The 20,671-nt window shown below is 41.3% G+C and overlaps 1 protein-coding gene across 2 annotated transcripts in view; it reads right to left on the bottom strand.

The window, feature by feature from the left end:
• Positions 1 to 19,367, bottom strand: part of ATG10 (autophagy related 10) — a 61,675-nt gene extending 42,308 nt beyond the window's left edge. For both annotated transcript variants that reach the window (XM_063181517.1, XM_063181518.1), the window contains exons 1-3: positions 19,276 to 19,367; positions 17,125 to 17,250; positions 12,635 to 12,754 (exon numbers count right to left, since the gene is read on the bottom strand). In XM_063181517.1, the coding sequence (XP_063037587.1) occupies positions 12,635 to 12,754; positions 17,125 to 17,238 (234 nt within the window). In that variant the 5' untranslated portion in view covers positions 17,239 to 17,250; positions 19,276 to 19,367. The remainder of the gene's footprint in view (positions 1 to 12,634; positions 12,755 to 17,124; positions 17,251 to 19,275) is intronic.
• Between the last annotated feature and the right edge of the window lie 1,304 nt (positions 19,368 to 20,671).

Below are 20,671 nucleotides of genomic sequence, written 5' to 3'. Positions count from 1 at the left end.
AGAAAGAAATACCTTGGCACGGTATTCTCACTGTTCAGAAGGATTCAAACCTGCCATTCACAGGGACAAATGTTGTATCAGCTACAGTTAAGCTGGGCTCCCCCAAAGAATGCAATGTTTTAATATCCATGTACTTTGCGTATTGTTCCAGGAATACGACGGTGCCTTTACTCACATTCCATCAAATGCACTCTCTGTCTTCCCAAAGCACAGGCACTTGAGGAAAGGGTGGGGGGGGAATCAATGGCAAAAAAGCAGTCTCTTTTTTTATACAAGCATAGTTCGTTAATCAATTCATATTTATTGTTTTGTATTGCCTCAAATTCAGATGACAAAATATTTTCAAATTGCTTATCAAGTTGCTTGCTAAGTACTGTAAGCCCAGAATTACCTGGAATTACTTTGAAATGTTTAGTGTGGCTGATTTTTCTATCCTTCAGATCTGCATCAAGTGTTAGGCCCAAGGAAGGAGAGGGCTCTTGCAAAGGCCTTGGTCCTGTGGATTCTCTGGCACACAGTAAATTACCTCAGGCACAGAACTTTCATGGCCTGTCCTCCACTCAGCCACTTGCCTCCATAAAACTTGCAGGAGCTTAATTATCTTTAAAACCCTTTACTTTGCTCAAATGTGATGCTAACCAGCATCACTCCACAGAAAGAAGAATTTCTGGCAAGGGGCAAGGGCAGAGAGTGAAGCACACATCACAGAAAAACAGATCAAAACAGGTTTTCTAACACAATCCAAAGGAAAGTGTTATACCTTGCTAACCATGGCGTAGCAGACCTTTTGCAGTCTCATCTTTCCAATGTTTAACATTTTTCTCAGAATTCAAATTTGTGCAGTTATGGTTCACACAAAAACTACATCTGAACTTATACAGCAAATGTGTTTCTATCCTTCTAAAATATAGGACAGAAACTGGGGAATATGGACTTTAAGCATCTAACAATGGGCAGCAATTAGAAATATTTTAAAATTACAAACTTATGAGATAGTCTGCCATTTACATTTGTATTTAAATGGACAGTAGTAACCATAGCAGTGGTAATATTGTTTTTTTCTGAGTGCTAAACATTTCTAGCTTATACCAGACCATGGGATCAAAATTTTGATTCTATATTTTCTTCAATTTTTAACTACACTTCAGCATCTTAAACACTGGACTAATTAAATATACATTTACATGTATTAGAACACACGCTGTGACTCTGCTGAAAGACAGGAATCCTGCAAAGGAGATGTTTAAATATATTCCATGCATCCTGCTAGGTTTCAGGATTTCACACAGGAAATTTTTCTAGCTCTTGTGCTCTTCCTTGTAAACCTGTGCAGCTTAACTTTGCCTTAGCTTCTAAATCTTGGACAACACCGTCAAAACCAGAGATTCTCATTCAGATTGGCTCTGCTGTCTTTAAGTGCCTATGTGGCTTGATTTTCCCAAGCATCTGTGCTCAGAAGCTTCTGCTGAAGAGAGGCAAAGGACTCAGTGCTGCCAAGGTCCAGGTCAGCTCAGCTTCCACAACTACTGGAAACTGTATGGCCCAGGTAACAAAATTTAATTCTTCTGACACATCTCCCTTCCAAAAAGATTATTACCTACCAGCATCCCAAAGTATGGATTTTACTGAGTATGTAGGAGGGGGAAAAAAAGTTACACAAGCACTAACTGAAATACTAACAAAGCTGGAAGATGGAATTCAGTTTGCTTAAGCTAGACACTTAAATCATTAAATCACATTCATCATTAAATCATTAAATCATATTCAGGGCTAAAGTTCCAAGCTAGCTGATGAAGAAATAACTGGTTTTGAAGGTCACCATGACCATCTATCCACATCTGCAGTGGCTGCTGCCTGAACTCAAGCAGATAATATCTTAATTGACAGATACTCAAAAGCACAAAACAACCTCAAGAGTACACTGTGGTGACAAACAGAATCTTAATCCCCAGAGCATTCCCAAAGGAATTGAGTCAATTCCAGGCACAACCACTGGCTCCCACATACCTGTCTATGAGAGCTAAGCTTTCATCCTAAAAGCCCTGAGGCCCTCAAGAGCAGACCTGTTGGCTGGTGTTTGAGAACTGCACCTGCAGCACGTGGAAATACAGCAGTGCCAGACCCCACACACAATACAGGCAGCACCAAGCCCTTCCAGAAATTAAAAAAAAAAGCTGAAAAAGACAAAGGCACATCATACAGCACCTGAAAATTTACATATAGTGCAATTCTTGTTTCCAAGGTCATCTCAACATACCCCAATACTGCTCACAATTTCTGAAATCAACATCAAGATTTACATAAATGTATATCATTACATAATATTTGACTGAAATAGGCAGAATGCTGGGAATTCCTGTAATACTTCCAGGAAAACTATTAATAAATTAATCTACCTGGTCAACACTGCAGGATTGAAGAGACTAATTTAATCTGGGACAGATTAAGGTATGACTGGTGATGGATAACCCTTCTTGCTACAAACACATCACCTAAGACTACTGTTGTATGAACACAGTGGCTTTAGATGCACAGGGATGACCAAGAGTTGGACATTTCTGAGTGGTTTGTGCTCAGAAATTATACATGAATTCCTTTATTTCACGGTCTGGCAATAAGAAACGTGTTTTCACTTGCTTTAGTTCCTCACACCATTCCTTCCTCTCAGAGTGACACCTTCCACTCAGTTGCTACCTCACCTTCCTGAAAATTAACCAGTCCAGATGCAACAAAGAAAATAACCCCCAAGATCCCAGGAAAATAAGGAGAACCAAGGCTGTAATGTTAGCTAACACAAGCCAGGAAATTTAAAGCGGAAATTGAAATTTCAGCCTGAGATAGACGTTTTGGCACAGATATTGCATGATTTTCCTTTGAGTATTGTCAGTCAAGATCCTCGCTCCTGGGACTACACCTTCACAGCACATTCCAAATATACACAACATGCGGAGAGGCTTTGAGAGTTGATGGTATTTGCATTTGGACTGACATCTCCTTGTAATATGTTTGACACTGAGCACTTCTGCAACAAAGAACCGAGCCGCTTTCAACCCAAGTCCTTTCCAAAGAATAACGGGCAACTACACAAGAATGAATAAGTGAACAGTTTGCTACAGCAGTGAATGCCTCCGAAAACAGCAAGTTTGCAGGCACCAGATGGAAGAGAACATTATTGCAATTCCTGCATCCCATCGTGTAACAGCCAACAGAGCCGTTAACGCTTTCGGGTGATTTCTGAGCTTTTTAATGTGCTTTCCTTTGAAGGTGGGGGGTTTTTCTGTGCCCTGTCAGTCCGCAAGCTAGGTTCAGCTGTCTGGGAAAGAAATTTTATTGGCAAGCTATCAAATAGGGAAAAACACAAAATACAGATGGAAACACTAATGATCATATTACAAAAATCACTAGATGGACACAAAGCTTATGTATAAAGTACGACCTACAGCACAAGTCTTTTGTCTCTCAGCTTCCTCTCTCCCATACCAGACACGTCTGCCTTTCCACAACTTCATTGATCACTAATCCCAGAAAAATGTCTATCTCATGATCTTAGTGAGTTCTTACACTTTATTGTTTTCCTCTTCAAACAGCAAACTTAAATCTTATTTAGTGTACGACATTATATCTTCCTCAGAAGTCAGAGAAAAATGGTGGTAAGAGATGTTTGAGTCAACACAAATAACTCATTTTCATTGCTACCACCACAGATCATCGTGAGAAAGCCACCCATTAAGCAAAATACTCCCAGTTACATCCATTCAGGTCAAGAAGAGTATTTTCCACTGCCAAGCATTAATGTCCCCTGTGCTCAGGATGTGCTCTCAGTATCTTGCACTCAGGAGAAGTGAATGTCTCATTTAAGAAGTCAGCAAGCATGTCCAAGTGCTGCCTGAACTAGTCCCTGGCAAACCAGGGCAGAAAGATTACACAACACTAACAAACCTAACTCAAGTGAAAAAAAAAACAACCCTGCTCTGTATTAAAGATCTATTGTCTTGCTCATTTAGGAAAACACCTGTATCATGGAAGTTGACAGAACCAAATTAATTTCTGCCATATACTAGAACAGAAATTTTGGAATTGGGGCGTTCATAATCACGTTAGTACCAAATTTTAGCACTCTGCATTGGCAGCATTATGTTGAGTACCAGTGCAGTACGAAAAAAGTCTTATGTTATTTACACACTTTATATATAGACATGTTTTTAAAGTATATATATTAAGTCTTGACTCCTACAAGGTAAAAAAGAAGCGTCTTCTCTCTGTGTGTTGGTCTATATGGGGAAAAATAAAGATATTTTTATGATTCATGAAAAATAATTTGTAACTCTAGAACACATTTTCCTGCACAAGTTCCTAAGTTTCAGTGAATGCCAATGCTCTTTAGTTATATCTAGAAAGGACCCGACCTCAAAATCACACACTGATTACACAATGTAAGTCCATAATGTTCTCAAGAAACACCACATTCTGACCTCAAGAAAAAAGCTGAATTGCTTTATTTACAGTATTAACACAAACCCGCAGTGGCTGCTTCTTAATTAATAAGGCTAACCAAAAGATGTAGAGTAAAGAAATCTTATCACGCAGGGGGGAAAAGAAAATACGAGACTGCATCTTTTTCAAGAGCAGAAAACTGCAACCATTCTTTGTAACAAAGGGGAGAAAAGCATTTTTTCATGTATCTCGAGAGTTGAGAGACAATGAGAGTGAGATGGTGTTGGGAAGGAAACAAAACTCACAGTTGGACCTCACAGCCAAAAAGGACAAAACCATGAATTTTCCACAAAGCAGCAACATATGGAAGTTTGGCCATTTAGCCTGGTTCTCAGGAAGCCACTCTGAGGCCCTAAATCTGCAATGCTCACTCTGAGCCAACACGACCTGTGTGCTGCAGGCAAGCAATCCAAACACACTGAAAGATAATCATATGACACTGCTAAAAACACAGGCGCTTGGCCAAAATAAAAACATTGTTCCAATACAGATGAGCATCATCATCCCCAGAAAATTAGAGCATAACATTGAACCAGTACAATTTAATTTAAGAGAAACAAAAGCAGGCATATATGCATGACTGGAAACATGAAGTGTTTTGAGGTTCACCATTAAAAGTAAAATGCTAACAATTGACCAGATTGTGATTTTGTTTCTATTGTGGTAAAACAGTATTGACAAACACTACAGTGCCGTGCCTCCCCTTTGTGAATTAATGTCGTTAAGTATTTGAAAATGCGTATTTATCTACAAAATTTACCCACACCTGGCATGGTCATGTTGTTAAAAACGTACTGGAGATTTCCTTTCAGGAATGCAAGAATGTTAACGTCAATCTTTCTGTGATATTAAACATCACATCCCAATGCATGTGCTTGGAGCAAAATCCTTCTGCAATGTGTGTATTTCAGTGATTAAAAAACTGTGAGCAACTATGACCAATATGAATCATGTTCCACTGCATCCTAAAGTGTCTTGATATCAAAACTGCAAAAAAGTTGGGGAATTTAGATCCCCACCAAAGCCTTCATTCCTGTTATCCCCAGGCACACAGCGCTGCTTAGGAACTGTGACAGTGGTACTGTGTTACAACACACATTAGCTCGATATATTAAATAAAAGGAAGCCAAACTGTGGCCAAATGTGCCAACTTAAGCACTGTTGGTATGGCCACCAGTTCAGTATCTCCTCCATTCATGGCATTTTGAACATTTTTTGCAGAGAAAAAAGGAGGGAGAGAGAGGAGGTGAACAGTACAAGAAAGGAAAAAAGTCTTTTTTTCAAAACTGTCTCTCCTATTAAGACCACAGCAGTAATATTTTTTAAATTGGAAACAGAAAAACAGATTTTAATTTCTCACAAGCCTTTCCACTGATAAAACTGCAGAAGCTGGGATCTCTTGATGTTTTGCCCAGCTATCAAGGCATGCCAAGCATCAAAACATTTGATGGAAGAGTCACCAAGATTTGTAAAAAATCATATTAATCCAGCAAGTTGAGAGGGTAGGCACACAGTCCACGTAGGTGAGTGACTGTGTGGCCTACATATCTCTGATACTGCTGCTGTATATGAAATTACACACAGTTCTAAGGTAAATTAACCTAATTTACTGTGTGAAGACAACCACAGTTCAAGTCTGCTCTGGCATAAATTTTAAAAACTATTTTTTACAACCTCATAATAATAAATTACTGTACAAAGAAACCCCAGCAAAATGTACATTTATGACATTAAATCAAACCAGAACTATTTCATTAACTTTTAACTTGAAGAATTAAAAAAGTGTAAATACCTTACTCTGATTTTGATCTAAAAGCACTGTAAAGGTTTTTCAAAACACCTTTCCACACATCATGAGAAAATGCACTAAATGGAAACAAAACAACAATACCCCTTCTTGATATCTAAAACACAGGATCACCAGGACAAAAGGGTGAGCTGATAAATAGTTCTGTCTCTGGCACAGCTACTCCCTCAAAGTTCAGATTCTGGGAAAATCCCCTTCACTCCCCACAGCCTCAGAGCGTGTTCCACAGGAAATGAAGGTTTATTTACTGCAGAAGACAGACATTGTGCTGGAATGACATCATGCCTTCAACCAGGCTGACTCCAACTCAACTGTCACATTCAGTTACCAAACCTTAATTAGAGCATCTTTTCCTGTGTCTGATGTAGCATTTTTTTCTAATATTAAGTGACAGCTCTGAATACCAAGATGGCAGATAAAAAGCTGAAATCACTCCATGCTAACATCTAAACAGAAAATGAATCACTTTTGGGGGTCATACAAAGTCCTCCTTCAGCTCTCCAAAAAGCATCATAATTAGCTTATATACTTGCTTTTGATACATTTCCTAAGATTTGTGGAAAGTTATTAGTGGGTAAAACAGAACAGCAATCAGAGAATGTGCAAGATAGAGAATTCAGATCAGGGTCCCACCACCCTCAACGACAGTCAAGCCAACAGCATGTCATCAAAGCTGTTGGAAACTAAATGTAACTACTGCTAACGAGATTTGCCAGGATCCCAACGCGACATGCAGAAAATGATGCACAAAGGTCTGTGTGTGGGAGACAAAAACCTCCCGTGCCTCCAGAACTTTACAGGAGCATTTAAACTTCCTCCATGAAGACTCAGGCATCCCAGCACAGAAGGAGCCCCAAAGCAGGACTGGGACTCAGGTGGTTTCTGTCTGAGGAATTCTGCTTTTTCTGAAGGCTCTCCAGCTCGAGGAAGGGGTGCAATGCCTCCACCAAAGCCCTGATATTTCTAAACAATGCCTTTATTTTGCCAAGCCTTTCCATACAGAGAACAGTTAATAAAATCCACACTGGAACATTTTCCTGTGGTTTAATAAAGGCTAATTCCACTTTCAGATTAATAGATTTTTAAGCAAAATCACGAGGATCTTCACTGTGTTTTTGTAACACACTTTAGAACTCTTCTGCATAAGTGGTTTCTTGATTTATTTCTTACAGGTCTCCATTTGGGTTTCATTTCTGTGATATTTGAAAACAGTGCTGGTACACGAGCAACTTCATTGCTCTTGAGCCTGACACATTTACTACAAACTGATGGTTTGGGTGTGCAATACTTGATTTTCTTCCTCTTTACTAAGGTACTTCCATTATTTCCTGCAGTGAATGCTGGATTCTATTAAATGTATTTACATTTTTCTCCTTAAGCACTGTTTGCTGGGTTTTCACTTAACCATCCAACAAATACTGTGGTTATGCAAATGTTTACACTGTGTTAATCTTATTTATTTTTGCACAGAAAAAACAAAAAGGACCTGTTCCTAATTGCAAAAATACTGGATTTGTTTAGAGAAAAAATTATCAATAATTGCTAAAAATTGTAGTTTTCTATTTTCTACAATTTTAAAAGCACAGCTGAACAGCAAATCATGGAATCAGGACCTTTAAGAAAGATGTCAGACTCATTTCCACATCCCCCATCAGGCAGAACCTCACCAACACTCAAGAACAGCTGCCAGTGAAGGTGGAGCCCAAAATGCAGCAAATGCACAACTTCATCAGTTTTTGCTGGGGCTCAGTGCTCGTTTTCCAAAGGCAGTATCAGGTGTGAACAGACCTTCAGCGCTCCCAACCTGCCCACTCCTTTATAAAGTGGCGGTGGCTCCAGCTCCAGGAATGGTTCCATGCTGACTCACTACTTCTGCAATACCCAGAGGAGCTGAGACAAACCACACACTGAGAATTATTACTCCAAGTTATTGCTTCCCTTGGGCTATTTGAATAACAAACAAAGGGAATGCATAAAGTGAATCCAGATTTTCCCATTTTACTCGTTTAGAGTATAAGCTCTTTGAGGCAGGAGAACTACCTTCACTTTGAATCTTGTACAGTATTTTTCACCTTATCAACAATTCATGCAATAATGGATGTCACTGTTCTGTCCTTGCTAGAAAAGAAGACACAGTCCCATGTTCACTGATAAAGACCCTGACAGATGTCCTGGGAGGACAGATTTGATTTGGATCAAGAAAGAATACATACTGAAGATTGTTGTTGAATTAGCCAGAACGCTTTATGGTGGTTACACAAGATTTATGCTGTCTGTGGAAAAGTACAGATGACACTCAGCTGGCATAAAGTCAGAACAGCTCAGAAAGGCAACGACTGATTCAATAAAAATTTAACCAGAACAAAATGGCAACTTAAAAATTTTTCAAATGGCGCCCATGTGTTCCTATCTGTCCCCTGCTTTGCATCTCAGGCTATTTTTATTCTTTTGGAAGAGACTCTAAAAGGTTTATGACTCTTCAGCTCATATCCAAGGGACTGAATCTCATCTCACTGGTCTGAAGAGCATCCTTCACCAACTTGGCCTGAAGTTTATTATCAGTCACAATGCCATTAGTAGTTTCTGTTTACCAATCAGAATGTTGAAATAAACATCTCGATTAAACTAAAACCACAAAAAACAGAGGATGGCATTCCAGAAGAGCAGTGTGAATCCTTTTCCAGGAGGAAGGAAAAATGGAAAAATAGGGTCTGCCTAACACAGGATCCCCAGGCACCTCATTAAGATAAACAGCTTGACAACTGAGACACTGCCAAGTACAAAAAGACAAACTTCCTTAAACTGTCTTTAAGTTGCTACTTCACAAAACACAACCCTCAGCTAAGTATGAGCTCCACCATCAGAGTGAAATCTCAGCTCCAGTGAAGTCACCAGCACAAATTCCCAGTGCTGTGAGGAGCCCAGAGCCACCTTTTGTTGTAGGGGGCTCACATGACAACATGCAGGCATCTACAGCCATGTAGCTTAACCTTGATCACCCCCGAGGAAAAACACTCACTTTTAGACTCATCCTCTCTTAGAGGAGACACCTAAAATAGGTCAACTGATTTATACCCAAAAATGCTTTTTTACCTCCTCAGGCTGAAACAAAGATTTAAGTGACAAGCTCTATATTGCAGATATCTAAAATAAGCAGAAAGAAACCCACATAGAATTTTATTCTTGGTTTTCAGATGAAAACACAACTTGTATAAAAGGAACCAGCACATAATACAGACTGCTCTGTGGAAAAGACCAGAATACAAAGTTATTCATCACTCCTTCACCAGGAAGGCTCCTGATATTTAGACACCAATCAAGGAGATGGAAGGCTGGAAACATTAACCCTCCATGCTAATCAATGAAGTGACACAAACTCCAAGTAAAATGGTCAGGTTTCCAGTAGATCCCATAAGATTTGCACATTTTTGAAACTGTGATAACTGATAATTGATTTTCTATTTGAATGAAGTTACTTCAGGCTATTTGTGTATTTTCTTTATCATATCATTAGGTTTCAATGATAATTTTGCCCCCCTGCAGTTTTAACAGCTAAATGTACCCCACTACAACAGGATATATTTATGATTTATTCTACATCACCTCCTCCCTGATGTGTCTTGGGTTCAATCCCGTACACAGGAGTTAAATCCTCACTATGAATAACCTTCCCATAACTTCACTTCAAAAACCTGTCTTCTGATTTTCCTCCAAAATTTCACCTTGTCTGCCAAAACAGATGTTCTGTTTCTAACCTTTGAACTGGATTTCCAGGATGAGGGGAGGAAAATCTTCTGGCCTCTTATGCCCTTGCATATTCCACAGCACATTCTTTTTTTATTTGTGTCAACACTGATTGTTCCTAACAATGAATGTTGATTACTCAGATCTTAATTTCCTTATTTTTCCTTTCTTACTGTTCCTGGTTAATTATATTATTATATGCCCATGCATCGTATCTACCACACCTTGGAGGAGATCAGATTAGTCAGATGGAAATATTCCAATAAGATACAAATAACAGAGACACAATATAGAGAAATCATAACAGTAACTCTGGAACTGAAAATTGTGAAATATGCAACTATCAGTGAATGGCTGATTTTCTTTACAAAATAAATTTTATTTCCTATTTAGAGCTTTTTAAAGCTCCAAATATATAAAAATAAATTTTTTTAATTAAAAAAAAGAGTAAATATTGAATGCACAGAGGCAGAAGAAACCTTTCCATTCTCCACCAAGATCACAACTTTTGCTTTTCATCAGAATGTATTTCAATAACTTACTCAAACAGATTGCAGTAATTCCATTACACCATGTGATTTATGGGTACAACATATATTAAAACTAAAAAAAAAAAAAAAACCAAAACCTAACACCTATTTAAATAACAGATTGTTATTAAGAGTGGAATTGGTCTCTAACACTCAATATCTGTGAAAAAGAACATGCATCTTACACAGGAACTACTGTGCCTAAGAAAATGTAACCTCTCTACAGTCACCATTTTCATATTTCTTAGTGTTAAACACACAGCTTTACTGTACATATCCAAAGCAAATTTCATTTTCCTATTTGATAGATTAAATAACCTTAACAGTCTGGTAACCCTCCAGCTCAATGTAGAATGTAAATTTTACATCATATCTATTAGGCATTGAATATTTTGGAGAAGAAAGTAAATTATTTTTCTTATGGTCTTATAACCTCCATAATTTTCTGAGACCTTCCTCTTGTTTCACTCTTCATCTTTACTGCTCCTACACGACAGGTACAAAGGCTCCTTCTCCAAGAGGGTCCTTCCAACATGCACATTACTGTGGCTCAAAACAAAGAAATCTTTCCAAATATCTCTAGGACTGCTCACTTCAGCATCTTGATAAATCACAAAACTTGGCCTGGAATCTTATTTCAGTGTATTATTTATTATAATTTTTCAGTGTATTTAACATGTCAGTGTGTTAGAGACTCTGAAGTCTCTTTTGCTTTATGATATTTTCTGTAACTGACACCAGAAAAGGACTCAATAGCTTTTTACAGGTGTTCTTTTACAATGCACTCTATAACGAAGACTTGCTTCATTATTTAAGGGGAAAAAAAAAGGTCACAATAATCAAAAGCAATTTTCAATACAAACAGTAATCTGTTGTTACAAGTCAGGACTGAAGTATACAAACACTGTTGTTAATGACAATTAAATAACAACCCCTGATGCACTGATACCCACCTTCTTTCTACAAAATACGAGAATACAATTTAAAGAAAAGCTTGAAAAATGCCTCAGCTATTCGTTAAATGACTTGGATATCTATCCCTCTTTAAAATGCAGCTGAAATCTGTGAGTGAGCTCAAAAATCAGTAGAAATTACTGTATCACAGTCTAATAGCACAATTGTTTTAAGTGCCATTTCCTTCAGAAACCAGGCCAAAAGAATACTCATTTCAAACCAGAAAAGTCTTAAATGTACCAGAGTCTCAGTGGGGAAAAAAATGCAATCAGAGTCCTGATGAAAAAAGGAAAGGAACTGCAGAAAAAGGCAACTGCAAAGTTTACCACATCCACCTATTCAACAGCTTATAGCATACACAATACATTGCTTTCAGTCTATTATAATCCAAGATTTATTTTCTTTTTTATGGTAACAACACAACAAGGGAGGGAATCCCTGTCATTTATATCCTGATTAGTCAATAATCTGGAGCTCTAATGAAAACTCAAGCAAGCAAATAATTATTCAGATCAGTGCAACCAGAGTTTTCATTTTCTGGAAGAAAGACACTTATTCTCCTTCAGGAACACCTCATTGCCCCCCACCAGTTCCAAGAAATTGCTCAGTCTTTAAGTCTGAGGCTACTTTTTATACTCAATGGCTACTTTTCTACAGTTCCACAGCAGAAAAGTAGCCGTTGAGTATAAAAGTCTTATTCAATAAATATCACTTCAAGTGAGCATTAACCTCAAAGTTTCCTTTATTCTTTTAACTAACATTTACCTCTAAGATAAATAAATGTTGATGATTAACCTTTTTCCAAACAAACACACACACAAAAAAAAAGTTTCTTTAATGTTATTGAATAAAAATGCCAAGAAATACTATCATATGAGGAGAACACCTACACAAAGGATGCTGGAATCTTTTTCATTTCTTCCCAATTTTCATCACCAATACTCAATGAGGTGTATTAATTAGTTTTTCTATAACTGTACGACAACTAATTAAAAGCCACTGGTAACTTCAGATCTGAAGTCTTGCTGGAAGGACTTAGTAGCATAGTGGTTTTTATTTTTATTACTTATTTTATAAACACATAAATTCAAAAATGTGTACTTACTTCTACATGTGCAAATAATATTTGTTCAGCGTTATCATTGTTTTTCTCCTTGAGGTCTGGTGGGATGTGTCTGTTTCTTACTTGGAAATGTGTCTTACTAAGATAACCATCACCAAGGTCCTGCGTTCAGAAAAAGAGAAAGAAAAAAGACATTTTCTGTAACCAAAATGGTAAATGCCTTCACTGTTCCAGAAAATAAACAGAGCATGGTATTTAGGCACAGGCTCCAAGTCTTTTTATAGGCACTGATGACTGCAGTGCTCCTCAGCACCTTCTCACGGATGGTTTACACCAGCTCTTGGTGTTGAAGGAAGTCAAAGACCTCAACAGCAAAAACAAAGTTTAATACAGCTATTAATGGAATAAGACAACTGCACCCTGGGGATCAGGATAAGTGCCAAGGAACGGGAAGGCAGTGCACCAAGGTGATGAAGAGATGAGGAGCTATTAACGATTTTGACCTATTTCAATGCATTCGTGCCAGGATTAACGTCCCAACTCTTGCGAGGCTGGTTTGGTTTTGCTCTGTTTCCCCCTCTAACTTTACAAAGTTCTGAAAGCAAAAGAAAACAAAACCACTTCAGAACTTATGTATGCAGAGTCACAACTTGTTTCCTCCCTTGATCACCTCTGAGGTGAAATGTAAGAGAAAACAGATGAAGCTGTGCCTTCTCCCAGTTCCCATTTTATCATTTTGCTTCCCAGGCCACACAGCCCACAATTGTTAAGTGCCCTTGAACAATCCCAGAGTGGCAGAAGAAAGGTTTAGGAGTTTTCCTGCATTACTGGCCTGTCTACCTGCACATTTTATTTTTCCTAATTAGGAACAAGAGGAGAGAAAACGCTTAATAATAGGTACACTCTGAAAGGAAGAAAGCAAGTACAGAACACAAAGAACAGTAGTTGCACGTTGAGGATTTACTCCTCAAAGGAAACAAATAAATTGGGAGTTTATTAGCTGTTTCATTACGTTTTATTTTAGACAAACAGCATATGCACAACATCTGATGGAAAAGGATTCTATTCAAAACAGTCTCACTACAAAATTAATTAACATAGCACTAAATTTTTAGACAAGACTGCAAATTTAACTATGATTTAACTCTTTGGTTAATTTGTCATTGCTGACATAGTTTATGCCATTTATTTTTACCTTCAAACCACCACAGGTTTTATACTGACACACTAGTTCTCTCTTTCCAAAGATACTGTAGATTAAACATACCTCCAAAACCTATTATGAGCTACTTGTTTACTTTGTTCTGATCAAGTTTCACACATTAAAAAAAGGGTAATGCACTCTACGTGTACTTTTCCCATTGAAGCATGAATAACAGTATAGCCAATTACATTGCTCACTTCTTCTACTTTATGCCTTATTTTCTCAACAAATCTCATTAAGAGCACAAACCCACCAAAAGTTCCTGCAAGCCTTGGCTGCAGAGCCAAGTGCAGCCTGTGCAGGGAGGAACCCAGTGTGCAGAGAATGGTGAAAGAAAAGCTAAGCCTAAACTGGTGATGGAAAATCCACTCCTCTCACTCTCAACTCCCTCTCAAGCGTCTCCTCATGGAGCTTCCCACCAGTGCCAGCAGGAGGAAAGATCCCTGCACAGGTGTTTGTCCCACCAAGAGCAGCAGAGGAAGGGCTGCAGCCACCCACAGAGGGGGAAATGCCCCACGGCACAGTGAGCTGTGCCAGAGCAGGGCTGCACTGAGCCTCCTCCTCCTCCTCCCTGAGCCGCTTCTTCCCCCCAGGAGAGCGCAGCCAAACTTCACAGCCCTTGCACTCTGTGAGTGCCACGAGGAAACTGGATGGATGGATGGATGGATGGATGGATGGATGGATGGATGGATGGATGGATGGGTGGGTGGGTGGGTGGGTGGGTGGGTGGATGGATGGATGGATGGATGGATGGATGGATGGATGGATGGATGGATGGATGGATGGATGGATGGATGGATGGATGGATGGATGGATGATGGATGATGGATGATGGATGGATGGATGGATGGATGGATGGATGGATGGATGGATGGATGGATGGATGGATGGATGGATGGATGGATGGATGGATGGATGGATGGATGGATGGATGGATGGATGGATGGATGGATGGAGACCTGGAGCCAGCAGTCTCTGTGGCAGCATCCCTCCTGCTGCACTCAGTGGTGTTCTGCACTCTTCTATACCCCTGTAAATTACGACTGGAGCCAGAACCCTGATCCCACTAAATGTGCTAAGGGAGTCCCTTCCTCCTGCAGCTGTACCAAAAGCGAAAGGGAACTAATGCAGCTTTTGGTATGATTACCTGGATTAACCTCACCAAATATGAAACAAACACAAAGCAGAGAGCAAATAGGGCCTTGTTTTCCTCAGCTAAATCTCGACTTCCACAGCAAGATTTAACCATTCATCCTTAACAGCAGCACCCAAGCTCAGCTCCACCAGCTCCTGCAGGAGAGGTGCTCTTGGCTTTTTTACAGCTTTCTTCCAGTGGAAAAAAAAAAACCCAAACCAAGAAAACACATTATAAAAATAACATCATTTGGAACATTTCACTTACAGCTATAAATACAGGGTTCTGCCTGGGCCATGTGAGCTTTTGCACCAAGAGCCAGCTCCACGAGAACAATGAGTATTTCATCATCTAAATTTAATCTCCACAGAAAACACGGGAACACAGCTCTACCAGCCTGGCTCACTTGTGTGGTCTCACTGCTATCAATGGGTCTATTCACGTGAGTCAGGAATGAGGAATGGGATCCAAGTGCATTACATCAGCAAAATTAAGAGTGCCCCAAACTTCCCACAACACATATACTGGTTTAAAAAAAAAAAAAAAAGGGGCAAAAAAGACAATGAGACATCTTGTTGAGGAAAAACTTTCTTCTCAGACTCCACACTGTAAATGGATGGTCTCCATGGCCAGGTTTTTATCACACACTGAAATCACAGAGTCACCAACTTGGCCCATGAGAAAAAGAAAACAACCCTCTTAGAATTTTTTTTAATATGAGAACAAAAATCTATCTCATTCTGCTATTTCCAGCAAAGCTTCTTATTTCACAGAAAGTTCAGACTTTGACCCATGTATTAAATTCCCAGTAGAGGCTCAGAGCATCTTTCTTTGTTGAATAAATCCTCACAAATATAGCCTTGAACTGAAATCTAAAGTTTCAAATGGTTTTCTGTAAGAAAGGGTGCATTGTAACACTTGGCTAATATTTGCACTCTTATAAAAACTCCTCAATAGAACAAATCTAAGTCCAAGGTCCTCCCTCTTCTCCCTCTTACTGAAATTCTGATTGTCTGTGATGGAAGGGTTACAAATATTAATGTACAACTACACACGTAAAAATGATGGCATACATTGGAAAAAGCATGACTTTTCTCCAAAAAAATTCTTGAAAACATGGGAAAACACTGAAGCCATTAAACTCTAAAAAGCAAAACAAAACAAAACCTAGAGTAGCAGATTTTCTACAACAGAAAGATAGAATACACAAATAATAGAACATGAAAACCTACATGTTGAAGAAAGCAAGCAGGTATCAATGCATCTTCATATACTGTAACAATAAATTTTTATATACTGTATCAATATATATTTATACGCTATAATACATATACTGGACAATTTGTGTACCTATACACATATTAGTTTGACATTAGCCTGAGCAAAATAACAAAAGTCATACAGAACTCAGTAAATGAAAAAATATGTATAGCAAAAGCATTCTTCTTAAAGAAAACAGAATTTGTCAGTGTAATTTCAGAAGACATGTCTGGTTGATAAACATACAAGTTGGAACAACGCATGCTCAGAATTTCCTAAGATATCTGTGGATTCCACAAGTGGAAATTTAAAATAATTAAAACAATTCCACACTGATCTTACACATGCCATAGGATGAAAATTTATTAATTCACAGATCTCAAAGTGTAACTTAAAAAATGGGTAAATCATCATAAAAGAAGTGATTCTAATGGGGTCCTTTGGGATTAGTCTTAGCCCTGTGCTATTTAAAATTTTGATTAATGACCTAGAAACAATATGTAGTTATTATTGCAGAGGTTTGAAAGTTATGGAGAAGCAGCAAATAATGAGAATTGATCATTAATACTGGCAGGTATTTCTGGTTGCTGTATGCAACTGACAGGTATTGTAATGAAAGCACTAAGCCAAGGATCTAGAACAAAGACCACGTGCTATTTCAGCCTGAAGGGTTAAAGTGAACCTTGGCTATAAAACCACACACAGTTGCCCAGAGTAGGAGGGACCGAATTTCACAGTGACACCACATTCATTGTCTGGTTCTGCCCAGAGCTGAAAAAGGGGCAGGATTCAGAGATCCACAGCCCTGTTCAATACCTGCACTGGCCCAAGCCCTCACCTCAACACACCCGGGCAGTTAAAGGATGTTTCAGGTTGTGGTGGCTCAAAAAGCCCACCAAGATTCTCTAGAAGCCAACACTCAGATTGCTTTACCTTGCTAGTTCTCCACTCCCAGCCGTCTCCTATCTGTTGTGAATGCTTAACAAACTCTTCACAGAACTGCCTGAATCTCTTCTCCTCCAAAAAGAAGTCTTCTTCACCTGCCATGCCACAGGATACCTGCAGAGCAAACCAAAGGTCAGTGCTGGCAGATCACCAAGAAATTTCACTAATTTACAGAAGCTGAATAGCAAAATAACAAGGCATAGGGAAAAAACAAACAAAAAAAACAAAAAAAACCAAAAAAAAACAAACTATAGCTTTAAATAAGACAAAGACTTTTCTTCAATTCCATCAGGGAATCATGGCTCAGCAGAACAGCTGAGGCTGGAAGAGACCTTTGGTCCATTCCCCCTGGTCTCAGCAGTGTCAACTGCAGCAGGCTGCTCAGGTTTGTTTCCATCTGGGTTTTGGTTATCTCCAAGGATGCAGAAGCCACAGCCTCTCTGGGGAACCTGTTTCACTGCTCAATTACCACAGCAGGGAATATTTTTGTCTTCTATTTACCTCGAAGCATTTACCTATCAGTTTGTGCTTGTTGCCTCTTGTGTTGCCTCGACTGAAGAAGGTCTGGCTCCATCTTCTTTATTCCCTCCCACCACGTATTTATGGGCATTCAGAAGATCCCACTGACCCCTTCTCTTCTCCAGGCTCATTCCTCCCAGCTCGCTCAGCCTTGCCTCACCAAACACCCTTAATCATCTCTGGGGCTCTTTGCTGGACTGGTTCCAGTATTGTGGTGTCTTCCCTGTACTGGGCAGCCCAGAGCTGCACTTTTTAACATGTATTTCCTTAGCAGTGCAGTGCAGCCCAAAAATGTGGCTTCAAAACTTCCCTGTCCCTCAAAGGGTTTTCTCACAGGGTTTTGAAGATGAAATTTTTCTCTTTGGTCATTTTTGCTTGCCCGCCCCCCCCCCCCCCCCTTGCCCATTTCAATGAGGATGTGTCTCAAACAGAGTTGGTTTAATGTGTTCGTGGACATCAGGCAGCACCACAAACCACTGAATCACAGAATGGTTTGGATGGAAAGAACCATCAAATCATCTTGTTCCATGGGCAGGGACACCTTTCACTGTCCCAGCTGCTCCCAGCCCCAGTGTCCAGCCTGGCCTTGGGCACTGCCAGGGATCCAGGGGCAGCCACAGCTGCTCTGGGCACCCTGTGCCAGGGCCTGCCCACCCTCACAGGGAAGGATTTCTTCCCATTGTTTACTCCAAACATATTTTTTTCCAATTTTAAAGCCATTCCCCTTGTCCCGTCAGTGGCTGTCACAACAACAACCTGTAACTATTACAACCAGATCACACCTCTCCTTAACAAGGAATACAAGTGACACAGCATGTCACACAATGCTCATTATTTTTCAGTATCTGACCCTGAGCCACATCATCATCCTGCCTGCCCACGACAAAAGTTATTTATTAGCACTTGAAACACATTAGTCTCAGCAGCAGTTAACCCAAGGCTCCGTGCAGGTGCTTCTGCAACTCCCCAAGTGCCCCAGCCCTGATGAAGGGATGCAAACCGCCCTCATTGAAAAACGTACAGAGCACACAGCTCCCTCACAGGGTTGAAAATGTGTGCTTCTGGAAAATCCCAGCTGTGAAGAATCACCGAATCCCACATCCCTGAGGCTGGAATGTCCCTCTGGAGCTCCCAGCCCAGCCCTGGCCAGGCAGGGGCACAGGAAGGTGCCCAGCTGGGGCTGGGATGGCTCCACACAGGGACACTCCCGGCCCTCCCTGGGCAGCTGTTCCAGGGCTCTGCTGTCCCTCCATGCACACAAGTTCTCCCTCCTGCTGCCCTGCCCCTCGCTGCCCTTTCTTCGATGGCTGCTGCTGCTGCTGCTGCTGGCACTGGCAGCGCCGAGCAGAGCCCGGCCCGTGCTCTGGCAGCCCCTGCACATGTTAGGCTGCATTGCTGGCATCCCTGGCAGCGCTCCCTTCTCCACACTCCGTGAAGGAGCCCCGAGCCACCCGCACGGGCCCGTCCCGCTCGGACACGGGCCAGGCCGGCTGCTTGGAGGCCAGGCGAGCCCCGCACAGATTTTTTTCCTTTTCCTCCTTTCCACGGTCTTCCCGGCCCCGGGCGGACAGGGCCGGGGACAGCGGGAGGGACCAGCCCCGCTCGCCGCCCCTCACGTACCGTGCGCTCCTCCTCCTTTTTCCTTTTCCTCCTCTTTTTCCTCCTTCTCCTCCTCCTCCTCCTCCTCCTCCCGCCGCTCCCGGCGAGCGCCGGCCCCGCCCCCGCCGCGCATGCGCGGCCCCGCCGCTCCGGGGGGTGGCGGGGGCCGAGTGCGCGTGCGTGCGGGTCGGTGGGGGCGGGAATGCGGGAGTGAAGGGATGAGGGGGACGAGGGAATGAAGGAATAAAGGACTGAGGGGCATAAAGGAGTGAGGGAATGGGATGAAGGCATGAGGGAATGGGGGGATGAGGAAATGGGGAATGAGAGGGAGGAGGGAAGGAAGAAGTGAGAGAATGAGAGGGATGAAGGAATGAGGTGATGAGGGAATAAAGGAGTGAGGGGGATAAAGGAGTGAGGGAGTGGAATGAAGGAATGACAATGTGAGGGATGAGGGAATGAGAGAGATGAGGGAATGGGGGATGAGGGAATGAAGGAGTGAGGGGGATAAAGGAATGAGGGGATAAAGGAGTGAGGGAATGGAATGAGGGAATGTGAGGGATGAGGGAATGGGGGAATGGTAGCGATGAGGGAATGAAGGAGCAAGGGGGATGATAGGGACTATGGAGTGGCGGGACGCCGAGAACGAAAGGGATACGAGGGGATAAAAGGAATGAGAGGAATGAAGGAAAAGAGATGGGTGAGGGAATGAGGGGCTCTAGGGGGTGAAGGCTGAGGGGGCTGCAGGGTAGGGGGGGACAAGTAGAGTGAGGGTGGCGGAGACAAGGGGCAGCAGGGCTGGAGGGGATGAAGGGCTGGATGGGCAGCGGGAATTGAGGGATGAGGGGCTGGGAGCCATGAGGGAGGGACGGGGCGGAGGCGCCTGAGGGGTGTGGAGGCCGTGAGGGAGCCTGGGGACTGCCGCCCGGTTAGCGGTGCGGGTGCCCAGCCAGCCCTCCGTGCAGCCAGCCCAGGTTGTTTTAACACCAAGATCTCAGCTATAGCAGGCCTAGTCACCTTCCTGTCCCCACTGTATAAATATATAATGTTACTCCTTGAGGAGGAGGTGGTGTGGAGTTAACATGGCAGGGGGGTCACCTGAGCACTTCCTAGGCCATTCCTATGCTATTTCCAGGAGGTGCCAGTATGTATTCCAGCGTTCCTTCCATTACCCAGCTGTGCTGTTTCTGTAATTGCCTGTAGGTCTGAGGATTTGGGAGGAGCATTGAAGCCGTTCTGCTATGCAAATGCTGTTGGAATTATTTTTAAATTAAAGAGTCTATTCAAACATATTTTCCAGTGGTAAAGTCTTGCCTGGCACAGCTAGGCAGTCCAAGGTAGTGTGCGCAGAATGCACTACAAGAGTATAGACATAAAATATTTGTTTTACCTGCTGTTTTAACAGTTCTAGGATTGCTGT

This window comes from Melospiza melodia, chromosome Z (assembly GCF_035770615.1).
Source record: "Melospiza melodia melodia isolate bMelMel2 chromosome Z, bMelMel2.pri, whole genome shotgun sequence".
In the NCBI taxonomy this organism is placed as follows: domain Eukaryota; kingdom Metazoa; phylum Chordata; class Aves; order Passeriformes; family Passerellidae; genus Melospiza; species Melospiza melodia.
Note: the sequence above shows the minus strand (reverse complement) of the source record. Positions and strands in the feature narration are given on the sequence as shown.